The sequence below is a fragment of the Rousettus aegyptiacus genome, unplaced genomic scaffold, assembly GCF_014176215.1.
Source record: "Rousettus aegyptiacus isolate mRouAeg1 unplaced genomic scaffold, mRouAeg1.p scaffold_m13_p_9, whole genome shotgun sequence".
NCBI lineage: Eukaryota > Metazoa > Chordata > Mammalia > Chiroptera > Pteropodidae > Rousettus > Rousettus aegyptiacus.
In genome coordinates this window covers 64,743,930-64,769,721 of record NW_023416312.1, presented here as the reverse complement: position 1 = coordinate 64,769,721, position 25,792 = coordinate 64,743,930, and the positions used below count along the sequence as shown (strand labels likewise).

General features: G+C 34.4%; 1 protein-coding gene across 5 annotated transcripts in view; it reads right to left on the bottom strand.

The window, feature by feature from the left end:
• Window positions 1-25,792, bottom strand: part of COL4A5 (collagen type IV alpha 5 chain) — a 230,575-nt gene that overhangs the window by 91,657 nt on the left and 113,126 nt on the right. For all 5 annotated transcript variants that reach the window (XM_036227179.1, XM_036227178.1, XM_036227180.1 and 2 more), the window contains exons 5-19: window positions 18,238-18,282; window positions 18,092-18,154; window positions 15,430-15,483; window positions 15,102-15,128; window positions 13,132-13,212; window positions 11,382-11,444; window positions 9,702-9,737; window positions 9,572-9,613; window positions 9,324-9,416; window positions 8,319-8,372; window positions 8,167-8,223; window positions 7,865-7,909; window positions 6,085-6,138; window positions 4,288-4,329; window positions 2,095-2,227 (exon numbers count right to left, since the gene is read on the bottom strand). In XM_036227179.1, the coding sequence (XP_036083072.1) occupies window positions 2,095-2,227; window positions 4,288-4,329; window positions 6,085-6,138; window positions 7,865-7,909; window positions 8,167-8,223; window positions 8,319-8,372; window positions 9,324-9,416; window positions 9,572-9,613; window positions 9,702-9,737; window positions 11,382-11,444; window positions 13,132-13,212; window positions 15,102-15,128; window positions 15,430-15,483; window positions 18,092-18,154; window positions 18,238-18,282 (889 nt within the window). The remainder of the gene's footprint in view (window positions 1-2,094; window positions 2,228-4,287; window positions 4,330-6,084; window positions 6,139-7,864; window positions 7,910-8,166; window positions 8,224-8,318; window positions 8,373-9,323; window positions 9,417-9,571; window positions 9,614-9,701; window positions 9,738-11,381; window positions 11,445-13,131; window positions 13,213-15,101; window positions 15,129-15,429; window positions 15,484-18,091; window positions 18,155-18,237; window positions 18,283-25,792) is intronic.

The following is a 25,792-nucleotide window of genomic DNA, read 5'->3' as shown; positions in this document are numbered from 1 at the left end:
TTTTTAGTTTGATGTAGTTCCATCCATTTATTTTAGTTTTTACTTCCCTTGCCTTTGAGGTCAAATTCATAAAATCCTCTTTAAGTCCAAGTTCCTTGAGTTTAATTCCTATGTTTTCTTCTATGTATTTTATTCTTTCAGGTCTTATATTCAGGTTCTTAATCCATTTTGAGTTACTTTTGGTGTGTGGTGATAGACAACAGTCTAGTTTGATTCTTTTGCAGGTGGCTTTCCAGTTTTCCTATCACCATTTATTGAAGAGGCTTTCCTTTCTCCATTGTATGTTTTTGGCAAAAAAGGAAGCCAAGACTACACTCTGTAACTACGCTCTAAAATTAACTGAAAATGAATTAAAGACATGAATATAAGACCTGAAAAAGAAATTGCATAGAAGAGAACATAGGAACTAATCTCAGGGATCTTGGGCTTAAAGAGGATTTTATGAATTTGACCTCAAAGGCGAGGGAAGTAAAAACTAAAATAAAGGAATGGGACAACATCAAACCAAAACTTCTGCACAGAAAAAGAAGCCATCAACAAGGTAAAGAGACAATCATCCAACTGGGAAAATACATTTGCAAGCAACTCCTCCAAAAAGGGCATAATACCCCAATTATACAAAGAAATCATATAACTCAATAACAACAGAAAAACAAAGAATCCAATTAAAAAATAGGCAGAGGACTCGAACAGAAACTTCTCCCAAGAAAACATACAAATGGCCAACAAACATATGAAAGGATGCTCAACATCATTAGCTAATAGGGAAATGTAAATCAAAACCACAATGAGATATCATCTAACACTTTTTAGAACAGATATAATCGACAGAACAAGTAATAACAAATGTTGGAGGAAATGGGGAGACAAAGGAACCCTTATACACTGCTGGTGGGACTGCAAATTGGTACAGCAATTATGGAAAACAGTATGGAGGTTCCTCAAAAAACTAAGAATGGATCTACCAATTGATCCAGCAATTTCTTTACTGGGTATTTACCCCCCAAATCTTGAAAACCCATATCCCCCCAAAAAATATTTGTACACTGATGTTAATAGCAGCATTATGCATGGCGGGCAATACATGGAAGCAACCGAAGTGTCCTATGATAGATGATTGGCTAAAGAAGCTGTGGTACATATATACAATGGAATATTACTCAGCTGTAAGAAGAAATGAAATATTGCCATTTGCAACAACATGGATGGAACTCGAGATAATCATGCTAAGTGAAATAAACCAGACAGAAAAAGTTGAAAACCCCATATTAGTTATATGAGCGATGTTAACCTAAAAGCAACAAACAAAGAGTACAAATAAACAGAGACTCATGGATATTGATAATAGACTAGTGGTTACCAGAGGGTAGGGATGAGGGTGAAGGTAGACGGAGTCAAAGTGGTCTAGTATGTGGTGACATAAAGAACTTTATCTATGGGAATTGAACACACAATGAAATGTATATAAGCCTTCCTATTGAATTTTACACTTGAAACTTACTGGATTTCATCAAGCAATGTCACCATAATAAAAATGATATAAAATAAAAATAAAGTAATGGGGAACTATTCAATTGATTTGGCTTTTTAAAAAAGTACATTTGAGGAATTTGTCTAGAAAGTTTGCAGTAAGTGTTGAAAATTTCTTAAAAAGAACAAACTAATCAAAAACAGACTCAGAACTATAGAGGACAACCTGAAGACAGCCAGAGGGGAGGGGAGTGGGTGTGGGGCTGGCAGAACGGGTGAAGGGTTAAAGAAGTAAGAATTAGTACTTGATAGATGGTCACAGGGATCGAAAGCATGGCAAAGGAAATGCAGTTAAGCATTAATGTATTGGCTAGGTGGGGAGTCAGAGGAGAGAAAAAGCAATTTTGGGAATCATTTTATAAACTGTATAAATGTCTAACCAGTGTACTGTATACTGGAAACTAATAATAAAATAATATTTAAAAAAAGAGTTGAGAAGTTTCTGTCAATTAATAAACACTAATGTCTTCTACTTCCATATTTACCCTAGAAGAAATATGATAATATATATCTGGATTAGTAAAGATGCTATAAATACAAGGACATTAGTATAGTTCCTTTTACCTGGAGGTCCAGGAAGGCCAGGTAGACCCTGTATTCCAGGAAATCCTCGCTCTCCTTTTTCTCCAGGCAAGCCAGGTAACCCAATATTTCCCTTTTCTCCTACAGTTACACCAGTCCCAGGTCTAGGAATTACCTTTATTATGAAAGGAAAAAATAAAGGAACTCAAAGAAGTAGCTTGTTCTGAAAATAACCTAGCAGCTACATATGATTATAGTGCCATTGTATTCACAGAGTGCTCGGAGGCAAAATCATTAAGAGTACTGCATAGATTATGAGTCACATTCTAGATCATGCCTATCCTTCAATTTATTAGAAACTACCCAAATCAGTAATAATATTACCATTCTCCTGAACTCCAGGATTACAGAGCTAGAATTATTTTAAATGTTTCTTATTCTAAAATTCACATTCAATTCATTCTAATTATCTAAGCCTGATCATTCTTTATTAAAAATGCCTCTATTTACCCTCTTCTTTCCTGTTGCCACAGCTACTATCTTTACCACACACCTGGACTAACAAAAATACTTCTGAGCTTGTCCCCCTGAATCTAAATCTACTGCATATCCTAGCCATTTTTCTGTGTTTAATGACTCGAAATGTTCACTATTTTTTACTATATCTGATGTTAGTTTTAACCCTTGACTCTGTCAAGGTTTTCAATATCTCTCTCACCCCTTTCATCTCCTGTTAATTCTAGCAATGAATTTTTAGGAGTAAGATGTATCTAATTATAACCACTTCGTGCATTTTGTGCATTCTTGTCTTTGCTTTTGAGTATACCATTTCAAACATCAATAATGTCTTTCTCTAACCTTTTCCTTTATCAGACCACACTTATTTCTTCCTCTAAGAATAGAAGCAAGAGAAAGAACTAATCTCTTCTGAGAAGGCTTTATTGATTAAAATCAACTAACTGGAGGTGCCTCGTTAGTGCAGTAGGTAGTGCATCATTCTCATAAAATCAACTAACTGGATTATTGTTTTTCTCTCTGTCTTCTTAAAAATATCAGTGCCTAAAGGATTTCATATTAAATAATCCAAATATAAAGAAATTAACCTCATAGTGCTATAAAGGTACACAAGCTTTAAATTTAAGAAATTGTCAGTTTAAGGTACAAACCAACACCTACTGGCAACGTGTTATGTTTCACCCTGGCTCTACTGGATATAAGAAATATTCAGATGAAAGAAGGAGACTAAGAGTTATGGGACTCAGAATTTGGATAGTAGTTCAAAAGGGAAAGTGAACTGCTAGATAAGACTGTACTCTCAAAATTTCTATTTCTTCTTATATTCATTGAAATTTTACCATCTCATTTTATAAAGAAATTATTTCTTAGAGAACTAAAACTCTGATTTTAAAATGAAAGTGGATAAAAATTATCTAAGATTTTCTTTAAGTATATCCTCATTAGATTTAGTAATGTACAAAGTATCAATATCTGAGACTCAATATAGATGAAAAATAATTAAATTAATTTCTGCACATATAGGTTTCATGGCATTTGCACTTTGCATCTTCAGTGCAGTCTAAATTCAAGAGTCTTATCAAATTTCAGCCAAAGGAAAACCTATTTGTCAAATTGTAGCAATAAAATTATATTCTTAATAATATTGGAAATATATTTGACTTTAATTTCATGGTGAAAACAAACATGACAGATAATCTATAACCCCTATAATTATTCTTTCATAGAACAGTTTCATACATTTGTTATTAAGAGCCCCTAGAGGTACACACTCAGGGAAAAAAAGAGGTGTGACTCAAAGACAATTACAAATTGAGAAAACCTATTAAGGCCAAATATGTCTTCCCCCTGAGCCCTGCAGGGGAACAGACCAATCTCAAGTTCCCCAATGGTTTCTTTTATTGAATCTTTGTAAGCAACACTTGCACCACCTGCTGGTTACTTGAGAAATGATTTGGCAATCATGATGCAAAACAACCCAATGTCATAAATTTGAAACTTTGCTATGGAGAACTAATACACAGGCAGAACAATACAAAAACTTTGCAGTCTACATCACCGAAGTTTTTAGATGTAAAAACTTTTAAGCCAGTAATAGTTGATAATGACTTGGAATTTTGTGTTCTATTAGGAAAGAGTACGGAGTATACAATTAAGGCACAAAAATGAAAATGCATTAATACATTGATAAATGAAGACTAAAAAAAAAAAAAAACTTACAAGTCCAGGAGGGCCAACTGGGCCTATGTCACCTTTTTGGCCCTGTTCGATACAATTTTAAAATAAGTTAGTAAAAACACGAAAACATCCATTTCCTCAAAAAACATAATAGATAACTAAGTTTCATAAAGACCCAGAAATTCATAATAAAATACACTAAAGAAAAATACAACATGAGGTAGATGAAAAAGTACTGAGCTAAGCCTAAGAAAACCTGTGATGTTGTCTCACATTTACTAGCAACACGATCTTGACCAAATCAATTAACTTTCCTGCCTTATATACAGACAAGGATTCTAAAACATTTCTAGTGTAACATCAATTGATTTTAAGATTCTTATTTTCTAGGGAACTATAAATATTTTATAGAAGATGCTAAATAAAAACATTGGTACCACTACATGAGTTAAAATCACTACTTTTTAAATTTATTTTATTTTACTTTTTAGGTGAGGCAACCCTTGGTTGACTTCACAGATTGCAAGGACCTTGTCAGTTTACAATCCCTTATTTTTTTTTATTTTTTTATACTTATAGCACCTGGTCTTCCTAGGTGGTCTCCAATACAAGTACTAACCAGGCCTGACCCTGCTTAGCTTCCAATATCAGACGGGATCAGGTTTGCTCAGGGTGGCCGTAGACTACTTTTTACATTTAGCTATGTTCCTTTTCATAAAACTTGTCAACAGCATAAATTTTGTGTCATTTCCATTATTGACAGATATTATAGAGCTTATGGACTTAACTATCATCAGGAACAGCTAATAAATCATAATCGATTTTGTGGGTTTGCTCTTAGAAGCTAATGAAAGACAAATTCAGACAGCACTACTACCCTTAACCAGTAGCTACAATAGCATGAAGAACACAGTACTCAACTGTTATTCTACTGGCCAAGACTTAAGTGTAAATGTCTCTCACACACCTTTATTCTCATTCGAGAATTGTTCATAGAAATCTTTCATATATCCATAAGTTCCTTTTAAGGAGTTTCTCTGTCCCACATCTTTATTTAATACTTGAAAAACGATCTTATTCTCTGAGGTCTTATACCTTCCTTTATTCTAGCCATGCCTCTTAGGCTAAGATAGCACTTAGATTTAGTTTAGAGATAAACTACCATTAAAATATATGCCCTCCAGGTACATTCAAGTTTGTAACACTCTTCCTTCCTTGCTTGCAAAACAACGTTTTTCATGCAAAGCAATTAGAGACCAGAGAGATTGGAAAACTAGGTATTTTGCTATCTGCTATAAATAGGGGAATTGTGTGCTTCCTAAATTCTTTCAAAGTTGCTTCAAAAACAGGCAACTAAATAAATAACCAGTCAGACTGCATAGCCAAATGAAAAAAAAAAGACAAAGAATTAGCCACAGACTTCTAGGCAATACTTGTATAGAGAATGGAAATGTTTAGTGAAGACTTTCTAAATTCACAGCTATACGCCTTTTTAGTAGGAAGACCTCACTCCAATGGTGCTGAATCCTCTTTCTGGAGAATAAAAGTTTTGCCAATAACATGTTCAAAGTAAAGGGACCAACTTTCCACAATGGAAATGCTAAAGTTAAATAATTATTCATGTACTTCCACCACACTATGTTTTAAGAAAATGAATGAAAATTCAAAGGAAGAGTTGTCAATGAAAAAGGGGCAACACTAAAAGATGGATAAAAAAGGTATGTTTTGAATTTAAAAGCTAGTTATTTAGAACTTTTTTATTTATAATTCAACCTTGGGAGAGAAAGGATCATGTTAGCTACAATAAAACTGGGCACTTCTAAGTAATAAAATTCTTACCTTTTCTCCAACCTTTCCTGGTTCACCAGGGTAACCAGGATCACCAGGCAAACCCTTTAAAACATAGAGGTGAGAGTGACATCAACAAAAATGGTGGAATAAGGACCTCCCCAAATCCTCTCCTTCATAAAAGTAACAAGAACCCTAGTAAAAATGGCCAGAGTCAACCTTTTTAGAACTCTATAAACAAAAACATGCAGCTATTCAGGAAGCATTTATTTAAAATAAAAATGTCCGAATCTTGGTTAAGAATGCGGAGCTTTGAGGCATTTTAACTTGCTCTATTCCTATCACCATTCCTCAGCTTTGCAGTAGCCTTGAAAACCAACAGCACACAATTAAGGTTAAAAAACAGTAGCCTGGCAGCAGCTGCAGGGGAAAGAACTGGGTTGGAGCTTCTTCAAAGCCCCATTCCCAGAGAAGTGTCATTATTTCATTTGTCTGGTGATTCCCAAACAGTCCCCAATAGTCCCCATCTTGATTTGGCCTGACTTGAGTTCACCCAGTACAGAGAACAGCCTTTTCCCTGAGGATATCTGTAGAAAACGATCAGAGACAAATTGTTGAAAATCGTGACTGCCTAAATCATGAAACGAAGAGCAATTGTTCCAAAAGAAGTCAGGACTGAGGCCCTGAATTTATGCCCTCTTATACCATTTTATATATTTAAGCCATTTGTGAATATAGAATTTATAAGATGAGGACTGTCTGTTTAACAAAATCACCTGTAAACCAATTTACATTAATTTTATTACTTCCAACATCCAGTTTTGTTAAGAATAATCCCTTTCCTTCAAAATGCTTTCCAAATGTCATCAAATTTTCTAACTCTTCTTGATAACCTCTTTTAATATCTACTGTGGATACTCTTAATATTGAAGCTGCAGGAAATAATTCTGCTGGACTCACATGTTTTTAATTTTCCTCTTTGTATTAATTAGAATTGTATGTCAAAACTTTTACTGAAAAAAATATATATTCACACAAAAAGCTGTTGGTGAATGTTTATACCAATTTTATTCGTGCTGGCCCAAACCAGAAACAACCAAAATATCTTTCAATGGCTTAATTCATAAATAAACCTGCGTACACCTATATAATCAAATACTAGTCAGCAATAAAAATAAGTGAACTATTGATATACAGTACAATGTACTATGCTATATAAAAGAATCCTGATTAAAAAGGCTATATACAATAAGATTCCCATTTACATAATACTCAAGAATAGGTAATATTATAGAGATAGAGAGAAGATCAATTGTTGCCAGGGGTTTTGGGTGGTGGAGGGAGAGGAGATGACTACAAAAGGAATATGAAGGAACTTTTGAGGGTGACAGAACTGTTTTTGATTATAGAGCTGGTTACACAACTGTACACATTTGTCGAAACACAGAGAACTGTAGAATAATAATGGTTTATTTTACTGCATACAAATTCTAAAATTATAACTCAATAAATTCGACTTAAAAAGAAACAGGAATTTCAGATTCATATTCAAAAGAGAAAGAAAAGTTAATTTCTATCATTTGAACAATTTCCAAATCCAAGCCTCTTTGCCCTCCTACTTCTCTACCTTGCCTCTTTCTTTTCCGTCCTTCCTTCCTTCCTTCCTTCCTTCCTTCCTTCCTTCCTTCCTTCCTTCCTTCCTTCCTTCCCTCCCTCCCTCCCTACCTTCTCTCTCTCTCTCTCTCTCTCTCTCTCTCTCTCTCTCTCTCTCTCTCTCTCTCTGTTTCTTTCCTTTTTTATTGGCAGTGGGGAATGAACTTTAACTACTCACTGGAATTCCTGGTTGGCCATTCTCTCCATCTTTGCCCGGTTTACCCTATAGGATTCAAAGAAATGCAAGAATGTAAATTTGTTATTTAGAAGGTGTAAGGTTAAAGAATATAACAACTTTTATTTCTGCCTTGGACTATATTAAGTAGCCATTTTAGACTCCAATATTATAATAAATAAAAATATTTTATTTATTCAATTGTGACATTTTGAGGCAATGAAAGTAGGATTTAAGAGGAAAGAATAAAATTAAACACACATTTAAAGATTTTTGCAAAGAATATTAGTAGCTGTAACACTTACTCTTTTTCCAGGCTCTCCTTGCTCACCCTTCTCACCTTTCACACCACCTGGAAGACCCTGTACACACAAAAGTAGTTTTACATTGGTTTATGAGTACTACGTATCCACATCAATTTACATTAAATGCTGCTAAAAAATTTTAGGTTACTTACTGGAGAACCACGCAACCCTGGAGGTCCAGGAGGCCCCCGGTCACCAGGAAGTCCCTATGTAGTAGCAGGAAAAGGAAAGCAATATTAATACTATTAATACTACAGCTAGCTAAGAATTCTTTTAACAAGCTCAACTATAGACTCATGTAGTATAACCAAAGATAACCAAATGTTTCTAATTCAAAGTTGAAATCTCCTAGGCAATAAAACTTAGAGCCACCTTTGCTCACTTCAGCTAATTTCTATTGTATGTACAAGCCAACTTTTGAGGTTAAAAAACAAGATAACACTTAAAATGAAAGTATTAATAATTTTTTATTCTTACAAAATGTTTTTTAAAAAAGCAAGAGTATCTAAAATTAAGAGATTTGGAGGCTATATAAAACACATACATTTTGGCAGAGAATTAAATGGCCCAATCCATATTAATGCTAGAGTTTCAATACAAATTGTCCTTTATTTTTAACCTTTTTACTAGCATTTAGGTGAAACTACAATGCATGAACTCTGTTCAAGGATGATGGTCCATTATACTATAAAAGATATGTTTGATCCCCTCATCTACTCTAGTAGAAGTAAGGTATCAGACAACTATTTCTAAACAGAATACCACATATTACACAACTCCATTTATATGAAATGTCCAGAATTGGAAAATCTACAGAGTCAAAAAATTAAATTAGTGGATACCTAGGATTGGAGAGTTTGGGAAGAAATGGGGTGTGACAATTAATAGGTATGGAATTTTTGGGGGAGTGTGATAAGAATGCTCTCAGATTATAGTGATTTCACTATTTTGTAAATATACTAAAAATGTAATCATTCGATGGGTGAATTGTATGGTATGTGAATTATATATCAATAAAACTATTTTAAAATATAATTATCTCAAATTCTTATTTTAAAAATACCTTAACATATAACCATATTCCAGCTTATAGTGCATTTTAATGGAATGCCGCTGTCATAGTAAAGTGTTCATTGATTTCTTCCCTACGTACTCACCTGATCTCCTTTCTGAAACTCTACATCGATTGGTCTTTTCTGTTCACTGATCTGCCCAGGTGGCCCGGGAGGGCCCTGAAGACCTTGCTCGCCCTGTTTGTAAGGTAAAATAAGTGATATTTCATAATTTACACAGACAACAATATAACATGTAAACAAAATCAGTTGCAAGAAGCAAAATGACAAGTTCAAATGACTATGAAAGGAGAAAACATGAAGTTGAGTAACCGATTTTTTTCTTTACTCACCTTTTCACCCTTGGGTCCCTGGAAATTTAAGCCCATATTCCCCTGAAGAGAGAGGTTTCAGTTTAAAATCTCATTGAAAATGACCAAAAGAATCCACACTAAATAAAAGATGTAATGAGAAAGAAAATACCTTTGGTCCTGGAAGTCCTGGTGGACCAGGTGGCCCCTAAGAAGACCCAGAAAAGGAAACATTATATTAATAAGTTTATTAAAAATTATATTGTTTCATAAATGGTGAGGACTAAAAAGCCCTTCAAAATAATATTTCATGTTTTTTTCTCATTACTTTCTAGTCATAGTTACACATTTAAAATGATTTAAACAAACTAGGTAAATGTAGAGACTTCTCATGACAGTATAGAGAGGGCAGGGTTAAAAATGCAAGGATGTGTAGAGGCAGAGGGGTAGAACCATGCCAAAAATCAATACAAAAGTTAATTTCAACAGACACATTACATTTTTCATCCAGAATTATAGGTTATTTTAAGTAACATAAAGCAATTAACTCTCTAATTATAAAATGTATGTGTTTAATTTTTTAGTTGTTTTATTTTACATGATTTAACTTTGTATATTTGAGAATGTTCTAAGGTTTTAAAAGTCAAAAAGCATTTAAGTGAAACAACATTTGTCTGCCCGACTGTATCACCTCTCGATCTCAAAGGACCTATTTATTTATATACTATATCATGGTGGCATTTCTTAGTCTTTGCTTTACCTGTTGAAACAGGGTTAATTGGAAGGAAATTTAGAAGTACAGACTAAATCAGTTATGTGGCCACAAGAGCTAAGGGAATTCAAGGTGTAATAACACACTTAGAATATACCAATGTTGTAACAACAGAGTTAGAAAAAAGTGCCATAGTCCAGAGCCTCATGTATTGCAGGAAGTCAACAAGTAAAACTAGCTAAACAAAAAGGTTTTCTAATCCTCTAAGAAAGATTTCCGGGAAAGCAGAAATCACAGTCATTTCTGATAGATTCTTCTAGTATTTAACAAATGTTTCTTGCATTCAAGAATAGAGGACCAATTGTCACAAGTGGAAATGTGCAATCTATAAAGATATAATGTAAACTATTACTTAAATATGTGGTAGATGAGAGATAGAGTGGCACATGAGAAATTACTTTGGCTGAAGTACAATTTTCTTGCCCTTCTAAGCAGGCAATAACAAAGCTCTAAGTCTAAAACATGACTTGAATTAAATCTGAGTATTTCAGGTGTAAAAATACTTAGAACTAATTAGAATAAAAAATATGAGTGACCATAGAGGTAATAAAGAGGCTAGCTGCACATTCAGGGACTTTAGAAGTTTTTACTTCTTTCCAAGGATATACAAAACCTTATCCCATTGCAGAGTGATTCACTATTCTTACCAAACCTACTATTTTGTCACAGGCCCTTAAGAAATGAGAGACCATTTTTTTTTGGTGAATACCTGTTTTTGTTCCTTTTAAACAAACAAACAAAAAAACCCTGGAATTTGAGGGAACATGTTTCATCAAGTAACTAGAGAACTGCTTTAGAAGACTTCATGAGATGACCAGAATCAACTTCAACACTGGCACATCGAGAGGTAAACAACAAAATACTTTATTATATATCTTACTGTTTGTGAACCTAATTTTTCTCATCTATAAAATTGAGCTATTACTTAGCATATATCATTCATGATAGCATTGTAAAACCTCCAGTAAATAAGAATATTATAGATTGTGAGCACTGAAAATACATTATACTTTCAAATCATATATGTTTGTGAAGGAAATGAAAAGAAAAGGAGAAATGAAATTACAGAAGCAAGCTTACCATCAAACCTGGTGGTCCTGGAGGACCAACTGGCCCTGGTATACCAGTGGGACCAGCTGGGCCCTATTAAAAAAGTAAAGAAAAGGATAAAAAACCTCATTGTATCATAAAAAGAACTAAATGAATGAAATTTGAACTTGAGTTGCCAGAATTCTGTTCTACAATTCTATAATTCTGCAGTATAATCAGAAATGTAAAATGTATAAAAACAAATGGATTAAATAACTATAAATAAATTCAACTAGACAGAATGAATGAAACTTTTAGAAAACTTGTGTTTTACAGTGATAGATAATAAATGTACAACAATCATCATAAGGAAATTTTAGAAAATAAAGCTATGAAGATGGGCTTTTAGAGGGGCTTTTATGCTAAAAATGGGAAGCGAAAGGCTACTACTTTTAAGGTGGCTTTTCTAATTTTAAAATAAAAAAAATAAATAAGATTAAAGACAATAAAGAAAGTGAAAATAACTGGGACAAAAAGGAGGGAATTTTGCAACTGTCGTGGAACACAATTTGGCATCGTAAAAAGTAAAAAAATTGACTCCCCTGAAATCTAGTAATTCTATATCTAGGTATAAATCCCTGATAGTTTTGTAATTAAAAAAAAATCCCCAAACAGCTCAAATATTCAAAAATAAGAGGTTAGAGAAACCACTTGTAGAATGTTCATACAATGAAATATTATATGGAAGTGAAACTGAATGAACTACACCCATATACAGTAATATGGATGAATCTTAACATATCAAATAGAAAAATTTGCAGAAAACCTCACAAGTATTATATTATTTTAACAGCAAGACTAAGTATTCTATTACTTAGAGATATATGCTTATGCAATATATGGGACAAGGCAGAAACCACAGGTTGAATTAAAATGGTTTTAATGGTCTAGTTCTCACACGTTGTATTGATCACAAGTGTTCATTTGGTAGTTACGCTTCACAGAATACATATATTTTGCATGTATTCTGCTGTATTTCAAATATTACATAATAAAAACTTATAAAAGATAAAGGGTAAGATTGAGAGTATGTATGAGCATATGGATAGGTCATGACAAGTATGAAATGAGGTAGTAGTTAAAAAAAGTCCCTAACATTGTACCTTAAGTGATTAAATATTAGAAAGTACTGATTTTTATTTTTGGCAGAGATTAATCTTCATGAAATATAAACCTCAAAAAATTGACTTCCTAATACTCCAAAGTTATTACCATTTCTATGCATGCATGCTACCTGTAGGCTAACATAATAACTTTTTTCTTAAGATTATAGTTTATGTTCACCATGCATAAATTTTATTCCTTCAGCCTTCAAAATATGTTCATATATAATGCATAACTGATAGTGTTACAAATGATGTCTTCTAATATCTGAAATGGGAGGCCTATGCCTTTTATTTTTAATCACACCATTTACAATTATCAGGACTACTCCTACTATGCTACTGATCCCCACAGTACAAGGATAAGAATATAGAAGTCTATTTCTGTTGCCAAACTCAAAACAAATATTTCCATGCAAACTGGATAGAAAAGCAAAAGGAAAAAGGTAATGCTTCTTAAAATTCTCCCTTATCCAGACTGCTTTTATCTTCAGGTACAAGGTATATGCAATATCTATCAAACTTCACATGATAATTTATATAACTAAAATAGTGGGTACTAAATATTGAGGAGAAAAAAGTGATGCTGTGATCTGATTAAACCAATACAGCAAAGAGGAAAATCAGTGGATGCTTACTTGTATTCCAGGAGGACCTGGATATCCTGGATTACCCTTTGGTCCTGGCAGTGACGACATAATTATACTACCTTGTTCTCCCTGAAAGAAACCATCAATGGAAGTAATAACTAACAATTATGATACATGAAAACTAGCAAGTGCACAAAGAATGATCTGAGAATTCAATTTGTCACATAAATGTCCTGGAAGATTACGCAAATTCAATAATTAATATGGATAAATTTACCTTTTAAAGGGAAATGAGGAAGTGGCCAGAGTATACTGAAGCACAGTTGATTTACTAAGAGCACGTAGTACTTTCAATTTCTCATTCACTAAAAAACACTTATTAAATATTAGTATTTGCCAAGAATTGTGTTAGGCTCTGGATACTCAGTAGTGAAAAGATAAACAACATCTCTGTTCTCATGTTGTAAACAATATACTGGAGAAATGCAGACTATAACATGTAAACAAATAATATGACAAAATGTTCTGTTAAGGGTTGTAAAAAAACCCAACATGGTAGATGATAAAGAAATAGTGGAGGATTAAAAAGAAATGATAATTATGTGATGTGATGAAGGTAGTAATTATCATTGTAATGGCAATTATATTATAATATATAAATGTATCAAATTTACATGTTGTATACCTTAAGTTTACACAATGTTACATGTCAAATATATTTCAATTAAAAAAAATAAATAGTGAAGGAAGTTAATTTAGTGTGGGCAGTCATAGAAGGGAAATCTGTGAAGGTAACATTCAGGCTGAGATCTAAAGGATAATAAGGAGTCAGCTAGATGAAGATGGGGGAAGAGTACTGGTTAATGTAAGTAAATAGCATGTACCAAGGACCCCGAAATAAAAGAGCTTGGCACATTCAAATAACTTAATGTAGAGTAGTGTGATCAGTGAGACTAGGGAAAAGTGGTAAAGATAAAGCTGGAAATGCAGGGAAGGGACCAGAACATGCAGGTCTTACAGGTCATGAAAAAGAATGTGACTCTATCTTAGATGTAGTGGGAAGTCCTTGAAGGTTTATAAGCAGGAAGATTAAATTATTGATTTATATTTTTAAAACATCATTCTTGGCTGTTTCATGGAAAAGCAATCAGGCTGGAAGGTCGGGGATATAGCAAAAGAGGGGACTAGTTAAGCAGCTATTACAATTGCCCGGATGAGACATTATGATTAATATGGTGTCAGTGGAGATGGAGATAAGTGGATGAATTTAAGATATATTTTATAGGCAAAATTAAGAGTATTTAGTGATAGAATGAAATGAGGATGTGTGTGAAAAGGTAGAAAATATAAACACTCTCAGGTTTTGGGCTCCTGTAATGGTGTACATAATATATTGTGATGAAAATTTTAGAGATAAGGAAGCCAGAGGGAGAAGCAAGTTTATTTTGGGGTCTGTTTTAATTTTGAACATGTTAATTTGAATATCTGGGAGATATTTGAGTGGAGATATTAGGGAGGCATCCAGGTCAGGAGAAAAGTCTGTTCTACAGATATAAGTTTAGGTGTTCAGTAACTAAATATTAATCAATATCATAAGCATTAATAATATTGCTAGGCATAGAAGAGAAGAGTCAAGACTGTGTCTTAATACCTGCTGGATAGAATAGAATGAGTCTGCATAGAAGACTGCAGAATGACCAGAGATGCAGAAGAAAAATCAGGGAATGATAGTGTCACAGAATACAGGGGGAAAGTATTTCTATGGGGAGCAGGTGGTTAATTGTATCAAAATGTAATGAGGACTGAAGGTATCTGAAATTTGAGTCTGGTATACACATTTGCAAGTGTATCGGCATGTAGAAGGTATTTAAAGCCACAAGAAGGAAGGAGACTACTTAAGAAGAGCTTGTAAATGTGCATCTGCACAACTTCTAGAAGCGTGAATTTTAAGAAAGAAGTCAGAGACATTATCTCATTAAAGTTGCAGGTTTTCCAAATATTTTATTCAAAATGCTTACCTTCATACCTGGAATCCCAGGAGGTCCCTATTATTAAAAAGAAAAGGCAAAAGATGCGATGCTTTCCAAATAGAGTCCAAACTAAATAGACTACTGTAGTGTCACTTTAAGCCCTATGTATCTTAGGATACTTAGAAATGACATTATATTAAATACTATAGAATCCTGCTTTTACCCAGTAACTTCTTTTTTTAAAAAAATAGTTTTCTAATTTACTACTTTATAATGTACTATGTTGTTCCACATGAATGAACTGAGCTCACTTTCTACACTTCCGCTTCCTCTGTCAATTCCTGGGTTCAGTATATTCCCAAATTTTATGACTTACTGGAGGACCCTGTAAACCAGGAAAACCGGGACTTCCTGGAAATCCACGTTCTCCCTAAAAGGAGTTAAAAAAATAAAGAGCATGGAAGAACAAGAAAAAAAGCATAAGTATACCAAAAGACAATGACGTATTGAAAAGTTTTTTTGTAAAAGTCATTCAAAACATGCGATTACCAAAAATGCATCAGCCTTCACTTTTCAATTACTTCAATATCAACTATCCATATCAAGTCAACCTTCTATGACACTTTTATCCCTACTCATCAATCCCAATCAGAAATAAAGAAAAAACTCTTCTACCTCATTCATTTTTTCTGAAAAATCCATTTTCAGATAGTCACACCATAGATTCCTGGTCATAATCACATTTAATAGTTAATGATTTGCCCCAATTTCCTGTCCATGTATTATACAGATTCTTATTTTAACTCCCTATTGCCTTTTTCTTTTATTGTAAACTATTTCAAATTATTTTTGTAAAAAGAAGATGGTAAGAAAGAATGCCATTAATATCACCCAGAGGACAATAATAGCAATAGTTCTAGCAATTGCAGGTCATTATGTTTTCTAGGTACCCAATTTTTCTTACTCACTATTGTAGAGTATGAACATGGACATATGGTTTAGGAAAAGAAAAGTTAAAATTGCTGTAGAAGAACCTCAACCTCCTTTCAAATACCTACATGCCACAGTAATCCTAGAAACATCCTTTTTGTCAGAGATTTAAAACAGTAAAACTATTATAGCCACATGCCTTTGAATTATTGTCCAATACCTCTCTCTCCACCACTTTTTACTCATGGAAAAGGTAAGCCCAGAGAGAAAGGAAGTGGCCTATACCTCAAGTTTAGAAGATGGAAAACAAAAGAATCCATGTATTGTGGCTCCAACTCTGGGGTTCATTCTGATAGTTACATAGCAAGAAATATAAGAAACCAGTTATTCTGAAAGTATACGTAATAAATATATTTTTAAAAATTTGTTGCTCATATAATTGGAGGTTTCAAACACAAACTAATTATGAAATCTTCTAAGGAGCAGCTTTATAAAAAGAAAGAAAAAGATCCATTTAATTATATAGCGTAGTATACTCATTGTAGATACATTTGGTCTTCAAATTTAAAACTTTGGCTAGTGGTCTGTTGCTCAAGGTATGCTGGCAAAACAAACAAACAAACAAAAAACAAAAAAACAGAACAGGTACAAGAATGTAGTCCACTTTAATATGCAATTTGCTATGCAAATTAATTCCACATTGGTCCTATCCCTGAAAGATTGCCCTGATGAAATGAAGAGCACAAGTAAACCTCACAAATTCAAAGTAAGATTGTTGTTGTTGTTGTTTTTATTGTTGTTGGCAAGGGTCACACTGAAGTGGAGAAATATTGGAGATGAAAATTTTACTGCCTTCAAGTATACACTACAATAATTATCACAAAATATGGCCTTTGTAATGCAAAATAGTTTGTTCAAATTATTTTAAATACATGGTCTAATATAAAATCCTACACATGCCAGTAGTTAGAAAGATCTAGGGTATTCATGAATAGTTTCACAGAATATTACGTGAAAAATGGGAAATACCAAAAGAACCTACAGAAAATAATAACGTATTGCACTAACTTATAGGAAAAGGAAAAAAACTGAGGAAATAAGAATGGAGGTTATAATAATACGTAAGCTTTCATAATGAGCAAATTTTCCTCATTTTTTCTTGCTATTACTTTATATTAAATATAAATATATTAAATATAAATATATTTTATATTAAATATAAAATATAAACAAACAGTTGACTAAAAACAAGAAAAGTGGATCAGGAAAAAATATTTGTCCTAAAAGCAACAAATGGACAGGACAAACAGAGACTCATGGACATGAACAACAGACTAGTGGTTACCAGAGGGTAGGGGGGAAGGGGAAGGGAGGTAGATGGGGTAAAAGGGGTCAAATATGTGATGAACAGAAAGAAATCTAACTATGGGAGGTGAACACACATGTACATATATATATGCCTTACTGTTAAAATGTACAGCTGAAACATCGCATTTAATTAACCAATGTCACCATTAAAAATAGATTTTATATATATATATATATATATTTTTGTCCTATGTAATGTTTTATTTTTCTTTTTAAATTGTTAAATTTCTCATTTACACTGATTAAGAAGAGTTTCGTGCTTCATACTAATAGTTTATAGTAAAAATTGATGTGCTGTATTACATATGGATTTTTAGGATATTTTTAAGGAAGTTATTAAGCAAGGAAAAAAATTTAAATGCGAAATAGTTGAAAACTTAAACTGTACCTAGTTTTTAAAAAGCAAAATAAGGAACGGCATTCATAAGTATTACTTATAACAAGTAATATAATATTTGAAACATATATATCCTAATTCCTCTTTTTAACTCTCATCTTACTTTACACTAAAGTCGGAAAAGGATTTTGTAAGTAATGTTCAACCCAATGCAATATCCAAGCTACTTACACATACCTAAAGCATTACTGATGTTCTAATATATTTAAAATGTTAACTCAGAACACATCTAGACATGAAGCCACTATATCTCTTCTTCAACATTCTTCGTATTAATTTATTTAGATTTTTAAATCTATTATTATCAAGCATATTGACTAAGATTAAGTTGAAGAAATCTCACCTTGGTTCCATTGCATCCAGGAACACCTTGAGGTCCTGGGGCCCCATCATGTCCTGGCATTCCCTTTGAAAATGGATATGACACATGTATAATATATCTTAGATTATTTTTTAAGGGATTTTAAATAAAAGCCAAATCCTACTTACAGGAAGTCCTGGTGTCCCTGGAAATCCAGGAAGTCCAGGAGGACCCTATAAAAAGTAATAAATTCCTTGAACCAAATAACAATTAGTAACAATAAAATAATATCCTAGCTAAGGGAATTATGAAAATTACATTTAGAAAAGCAATGGACAATATGTGTCTCATTGATTATTATCACTCACTGTTCTTTTAAACATTATAGAAAAAAACTATATGTGTTAAAAGCCTCTTATAGAAAACTGTAGAAGAAACTCCTATTTGAGAGAGCATTGTCTTCATTGTATTTAGTAAAAGCAGGGAAATTAGTAGATGAAATGTCTTTTGTAAGCTATAAAGTGATTCTCCCAGGTTTGTGATGAATATTGAATTCAGCAGGGGGTGGGTAGGTGTCACATATATCATCGATGTGATCACCCTCCAAATTCTTCAATCGAATTTCCTTTTCAGTATTGGCAAAAGTACATATTGTCTCTGTAGGTGAATAATTTATATCTAAGGATCAATCCCAAAGATACACTAGAAATTATGAAACAAAATACTGATTCCAGGTTATTGATTGTAGCATTAGTATTGCTAGCGTTTAGAAACAAACAATAGTTATAGCTAAAGATTAGAAACAACAGGGCCATGCCTAAACAAATGATAGTGCATATACCTAATGTAAGGGCATGCAGCTGTTAAAAAAATGAGGAAGGTCTCTGGACTTTGAAATATGTAGTGGTCCCCAAGACATAATGTTAACTAAAAAATACAAAGTGTATGTAGTGTATATAATATGCTACCATTTTATAAGAAGAGTAGCAATACTCAACAATGAAAAGATTAAAAAACAAAAACAAAAATTAAAATGATTACACCTAGGGAGAAGGTGGAAACAGAATAAGGAAATGGCAAGGATGAATGGGGAAATCTCTGACTTTATCTTCTATAACAATGCAAATGTTTTAAATAATTAAAAATAAAAATTAAGAAAAAACCAAAAGGAAATCACTAAAAATTGAAAACAGTTAAGAGCCAATTAACCTAATGGATAGCAAGAAGTTGACATAATGATACAGAGAAAGGAATTATTTCAAGTGCCTTTAAAACATGATATTTTAACTATAATTCCTTAGTGAAATTAGTCAATTCAAAGGGGAAGCAAGAACAGAAAGAATTAATGGCATTTAAGAATTCTATTATTATTAAAATTAAAATGGTTATTTTGTTAATTTTTAAATTTCTATTTTGAAGCTAATATAAGTATATTGTAGGATAAAGGAAATATTAAATCATGTTAATGTCATTAGGAATCAAGATTTTCACCTCAGGAAGAGAGAGGTAGCAGGGAGAGACAATAAGTATACAAAAAAAAACTTATTTTAAATTTCAGTTAGAAGTATTAATATGAACTCATGGTATTTGGCTCTTAAAAATATGTATTTCTTAACTCTGTCCAATGAAAAGGCATCCAAACAATGACAAATCCACCAGCAATGAAAACCCTTAATTTCAGATTGTGGTATCTAAGTCACATTTTTCACTAAAAGGAACCTGGATTCAGAGACATGGCCAATTACGGATCTGAAGAGGAAATGCACAAAATAAGCCTGAAGAGTCTTATATCAGAAAGCAAGAAAGTTATCAAATCTCAATGCGGTTTTCAGTTCCCGTCAAGATGGCAGAGTAGGTAAACGCTGTGCTCGCTTCCTCTCATGACCACATAAGAATTAGAACAAAGCAAGAGAAGCATCGTTGAGAATTGCCTGAAGTCTAGGTGAACATAAGACCTATAACTAAGGACATACAGAATAAGCCACCTTGAAACCGGTAGCTTCAGAACGGGCTGGCCCCGCACCCACAGGTGGCAGTTAAAAATCTGGAGAAATATTGAGGATGTGGAGGTCACCCCTGAGGAGCCCTACATCAGGTTCCTAAGCTCACAGTTCCAGTGTCAGAAAGAGAAGCCTCCACAACCTCTGGCTGTGAAAACCAGAGGACATTGTGGCTGAGTGAGATGGAGGGCTGCTGGAGTAACAGGCACTTCTCTTAAAGGGCCTGCACACAGATGTAATCTCTGAGGGACTCACTGGCTCTGAGCTGCAGTGCTAGGACAGCAGCTTGAAAGGCGCTATCCTTTAGGGCGAGGGCTGGAGGGGCAGTTATCTCCCAGACAGAAGTGCTGGCAGAGGCTACCGATTTTTTGTTGAGCCCATCCCCCACACGGCATGCAGACACAGGCAGCCTACATATGAGTCTCCATCAACCGGGCTAACACCTACACCCTGCCCTAGTGATTCCCCAAGATCCTGCCCAACCCAAATTGCAGGCCGGGCCAAGCCACTTCCAGTGGCTTTTCCATATAAACAGCCTGTTTTGACTTATGTTAGAGACATTCCTAAAATCTCTCAAAGGTTCACAAACTGCAACCAAGCAGCACCTGGTCTCGATGTGCCCCATACCATTTGCTGAACAGCTCCAATCCCGGTACTAGTGGCACTCAGCCTCATTTTGCAGTTTAGCCTTTCTCCAAGTAACTCCAAGCCCAGTACAAGTGGTAATTATCTGCAGATCAATTTGTAGCCCCAGGCAGGAAACAGAGGGCAACTGATCTTGACTGGCAACAGAGCCCCTCCCAAAAGGTCTCAGAACCAGCACAACTGATGGTTGCCTCAGGATACACCAGAGCACCACAAAAGCACCTCTACAAACAGTACACACAAAGAGCAGACTTGGCGGGCCAGGGCCCTGATAAAGCAGATCCTTCTGTGTAAGGTCAGCTGCAGCACAACAGCTCCTCCACTACAATCATAGCCATTACATATACCAATCAGCCTGAAGGTCAATCCTTCCTATTGACATGAGAACAGCAACCAAAGCTCATTGAAATAGTAGGGTACACACAATCCACACAAAGAACACACCTGGAGCACCCAGCTCATTTGGACCAGAAAGACTGAGCACTGGGTCCCACAGGATGCTTACTATATAAGGTTATGCTACTAAGACTGAGAGACATAGCAGCTCTATGTAATATATAGAAACAAACACAGGGAGGCAGCCAAAATGGGGAGAAAAAAAAACATGTCTCAAATAATAAAAGAAAACAAAGCTCCAGAAAAAGAACTAAACAAAATAGAGACACGCGACCTACCAGATGCAGAGTTCAAACCACTGGTTATAAGGATGTTTAACAATATCAGTGAGAACTTCAACAAAGAGATAAGATACACAAAAATGGAGATAGAAAACATAAAAAGAACCAGTTAGAAATGAAAAATACAATAAAAAAGGTACCGAGGGACACTAATGATGATAAAATGAATCATATACCAAAAAGACATAATATATATTAATATCTATGTTCTCAATCAGGGAGCCTTGAAATATATAAAGCAATTACTAACAGAATTAAAGGGAGAAATAGACAAAAACACTATCATGCTAGGGGACCTATATACCTCACTGTCGAACATGGACAGATCAGCCAAACAGAAAATTAATAAGGAAATAACATCCTTAAATGACATATTAGACCAACTGCACAGAATTGACATTTAAAAAGTTTTCCATCCCAAAACAGCTGCTTACACATTCTTCTCTAGTGCACATGGAACATTCTCAAGAATCGACCACATACTGGGACACAGAGATAGCATCAACAAATATAAGAGGGTTGAAATCATACCAACCATATTCCCTGACTGCAATGCTTTGAAGCTGGACATCAACTGTAAAAAGAAAGCAAGAAGAACAACAAATACTTGAAGACTAAAGAACATGATACTGAAGACTCACCAAATCAGAGAAGTAATAAAAAGAGAGCTCAAGAGATACACAGAAATGAATGATAATGATATCACAACATATCAAAACTTTTGGGGCATGGGAAAAGCAGTAATAAGAGGAAAGTTCATATCATTACAGGCCTATCTCTAAAAACAAGAACAAACTCATATAAAAAAACTCAAAAGCTTCATCTTAAAAAAACTAGAAAACAAAGAACAAATGAAGCCTAAAATCAACAGAAGGAATCAAAATTAGAGCAGAATTAAATGAAATTGAAAACAAAGAAAATAATAGAAAAAATAAATGGAACAAGAGCATGTTCTTACAGAAGGTTAATAAAATTGAGAAACCCCTGGCTAGATTCACTAAAGAAAAAAGGGATAGAATACAAATAAACAAAATCAGGGATGAAAGAGGGGAAATTATGACAGACACTGAAGAAATACAAAGGATCATATAAGAATACTATGAAAAAGTATATAACACCAAATTTAATAACCTAGAAGAAATGGACAAGTGCTTAGAAAGATAAAACCTTCCTAGACTGAGACAAGAAGAACTGGAAAATCTAAATAGATCGATTAGCAGTATGAAAATTGAAACAGTCATCAAAAACCTACCAAAAAGCAAAAGTCCAGGACCAGAGAGTTTCACCAGTGAATTCTACCAAACATTCAAAGAAGATTTAATACCTGTTATCCTCAAACTCTTCCAAACAAATCGAAGAAGAGGCAATACTTCCCAACTCATTTTATGAGGCCAATATTACCCCACTACCAAAGCCTGGTAAAGATAACACAGAAAAAGAAAACTACAGACCAATATCTCTCATGAACACAGATGCAAAATTCCTAAATAAGATGCTAGTGGACTGAAAACAGCAACATATTAAAAAGGTTATCCCCCACAATCAAGTGGGCTTCATGCCAGGGACACAGGGAAGGTTCGATGTATGTTAAAACAAAGGCTATAACAACAGACAAAAATAGACCAGATATTCCTACTTCTATTTATCCAAAGAAACACCACTTTGAAGGGACATGTGAATCCATATATTTATTGCAGTATTATTTGCAATAGTCAAGATATCGAGGCAAACTGGGTGTCTATCAATGGATGAATTGATAAAGAAGTGGTATATGTATATAATTAAATATTACTCAGCTATAAAAAATAATGAAATCTTGTCATCTGCCTCAACATGAATGAATCTAGAGGGTATTGTGTTAAGTGGAGTAAGTCATTAAGAGAAAGAAAAATGCCATATGATTTCATTTACATGTGGAATCTAAAGAAAAAAAATAGATTTGGTGGAAACATGGTAGAGTGAGAGACATCTCCAGATCTCTCCGCTTGAAACGACAATAAGCTGAAGACCTAAAACATAACAAAAAACACCAAAACTGCACATCAGCACATCTGAGCATGGGATCTGCGCATAAGATCTACCACAGGTTAGAACCCCGGTGTTGGGTAGTGGACAGGGAGAAATGACGAAGCTGCCTCTCACAGCTGCTGGAGCTCCCTGCAGGAGGAGGGTGAAGGGCGAAGGTGCGGGGACTTCCCTAACAGCCCTGCCTGGGACTGCTGTGAGACCCTGCGCTGGGTGAAAGGGCTCAGTCATCAGAACAGAAGACAGAGAAGCGGGAAGAGGCCGCAGAGAAACAACAGTTGATTTTTACCAGTCCTGACTGCAAAATGGAGGCTGAGCCACAGCCCGCAACTCCCAACCCAGACGGCCCCTCCCTCCATAACCGCGGAGACCAATCACCACAGAGCCCCAGGGGAATATGAGCAAACTCTGCCAAGACTGTCGCTGACACTGACAGGGACTGAAACTGAGGGTAGAGAGTGTGATTAAATATCTGCAAGAAATTTTTTTAAAAAAGGCATTCTAAGGCCTTATATAAAGCAGAGATTCAAGAGACTTAGACGCCACCTACTGGAAAACAAAAGAAAAGCACCTTCTTTGCAACAGGCTAAAGATAGACCTTTATATAATAAACCCTCTTTCTGGAAAAACAGTAGAATACACTTCCATTAATGTCCAGGCAGAGAAATAGTCCATTAAACACCATGAACAAGAGCAAGGCGACAAGGCATCGCAGAACGAAAGAGAAAAACTCCAGGAAAAAAGCTTACAGACATAGAAATATGCAACTTAAATGACAAAGACTTCAGGATGGTACTTCAGGATGAGTTCCCAAATGAGTCATAACAACAATTTCAGAAATTAAAAAAAAAACAATTAAATGAGCAGAGCAAGGAGATTGAAACCCTCAAAAACAACCAAATAGAACTTCTGGGGGCGGGGAGGGAGAGAGAGAGAGAGAGAGAGAGAGAGAGAGAGAGAGAGAGAGAGAGAGATAACAAACACAGCAAGAGTTGAAAAATGAAATACAAAGCTTGGGAAACAGAGTCAACCAAATGGAGGAAGGGATCAGTGATATTGAAAACAGGAATCTAGAAATAAATCAGAAAGAAGAAGAGAGAAACTAAAGAATGAAAAATAATGAAGAGATTTTAAAGAACTAGCTGATATCATCGGGAGAGGAAACATAAGAATAATGGGCATTATCGAAGAGGAGGAAAAGCAGCAGGGGCTAGAAAGCATTTTCAGACAAATAGTGGATGAGAATTTCCCAAATCTAAGGAATGAGCTAGAGCTTGAAATTTAAGAAGTCAAGAGAATACTCAATTACCTTAACCCAAAAAGGTCTTCACCAAGGCACATTGTATTAAAGCTTTCAAAAATCAATGACAAAAATAGAATTCTCAAGGCCGCCAGGGAGAAAAGAATGGTAACATTTAAAGTTAAACCCATTAGATTATCCTTGGACTTCTTAGCGCAAACCTTACAAGCCAGAAAACAATGGATTCAAATATTTAAACTGCTAAGTCAAATGAAGTACCAGCCTAGAATAATGTATCCAGCTAAACTTTCCTTTAGATATAAAGGAGAAATTAAGACTTTTCCAGACATACAAAAACTGAGGGAATTCTCCACTACATGGCCTGCACTGCAGGAAATACTCAAAGGGATCACATGACCTAAACCAAAATGACCAAAAAATATACATAATTGGGAGTAAAGTGACGATCAGGCAAATAGAAGCAGAGGAGTGCAACCCTTACTAAAAACAGGGCATTATAAACTTAAATAATAAGAGAATTGTTGTAACAAGATAGTAATGAATGTTTAGCACACATTAAAAAAATGAGATAAAAATGACTGAAAAGGGGAGGATTCAAAGATCCAAATTCGCAAAGGAGAATGGAGATAACGCAAGTACAGAAGAAAATAGACAACTATATGTAATTATCCTTTTCATATTTGTAATGGTAACCACACACCAAAGATTCAGAACTGAAGTATATAACATAAAATAAGAAGAAACAGAGGCAAAACCCACAAATGCCAACTAAAATAAACAAAACAGAAAAACAAGTACAAGGAAGATATGGAAACATTTAGATACCAGAAAGCAAAAGATAAAAAAAAACTATAAGAAGACCTCATATTTCAATAATCACCTTAAATGTAAATGGACTGAACTCACCAATAAAAAGGCACAGAGTTGCAGATTGTATCAAAAAACAAAGCCCAATCATATGCTGCCTCCAGGAGACACATCTCAGCTCCAAAGGCAAATATAGACTCAAAGTGAAAGGGTAAAAAATGATATTTCAAGCAAATGGCACTCAGAGAAAAGCAAGAGTAGCGGTACTAATATCAGACGAATTAAATTTCAAAAAAGAAGTTTAAGAAAGATACAGAGGGACACTTCT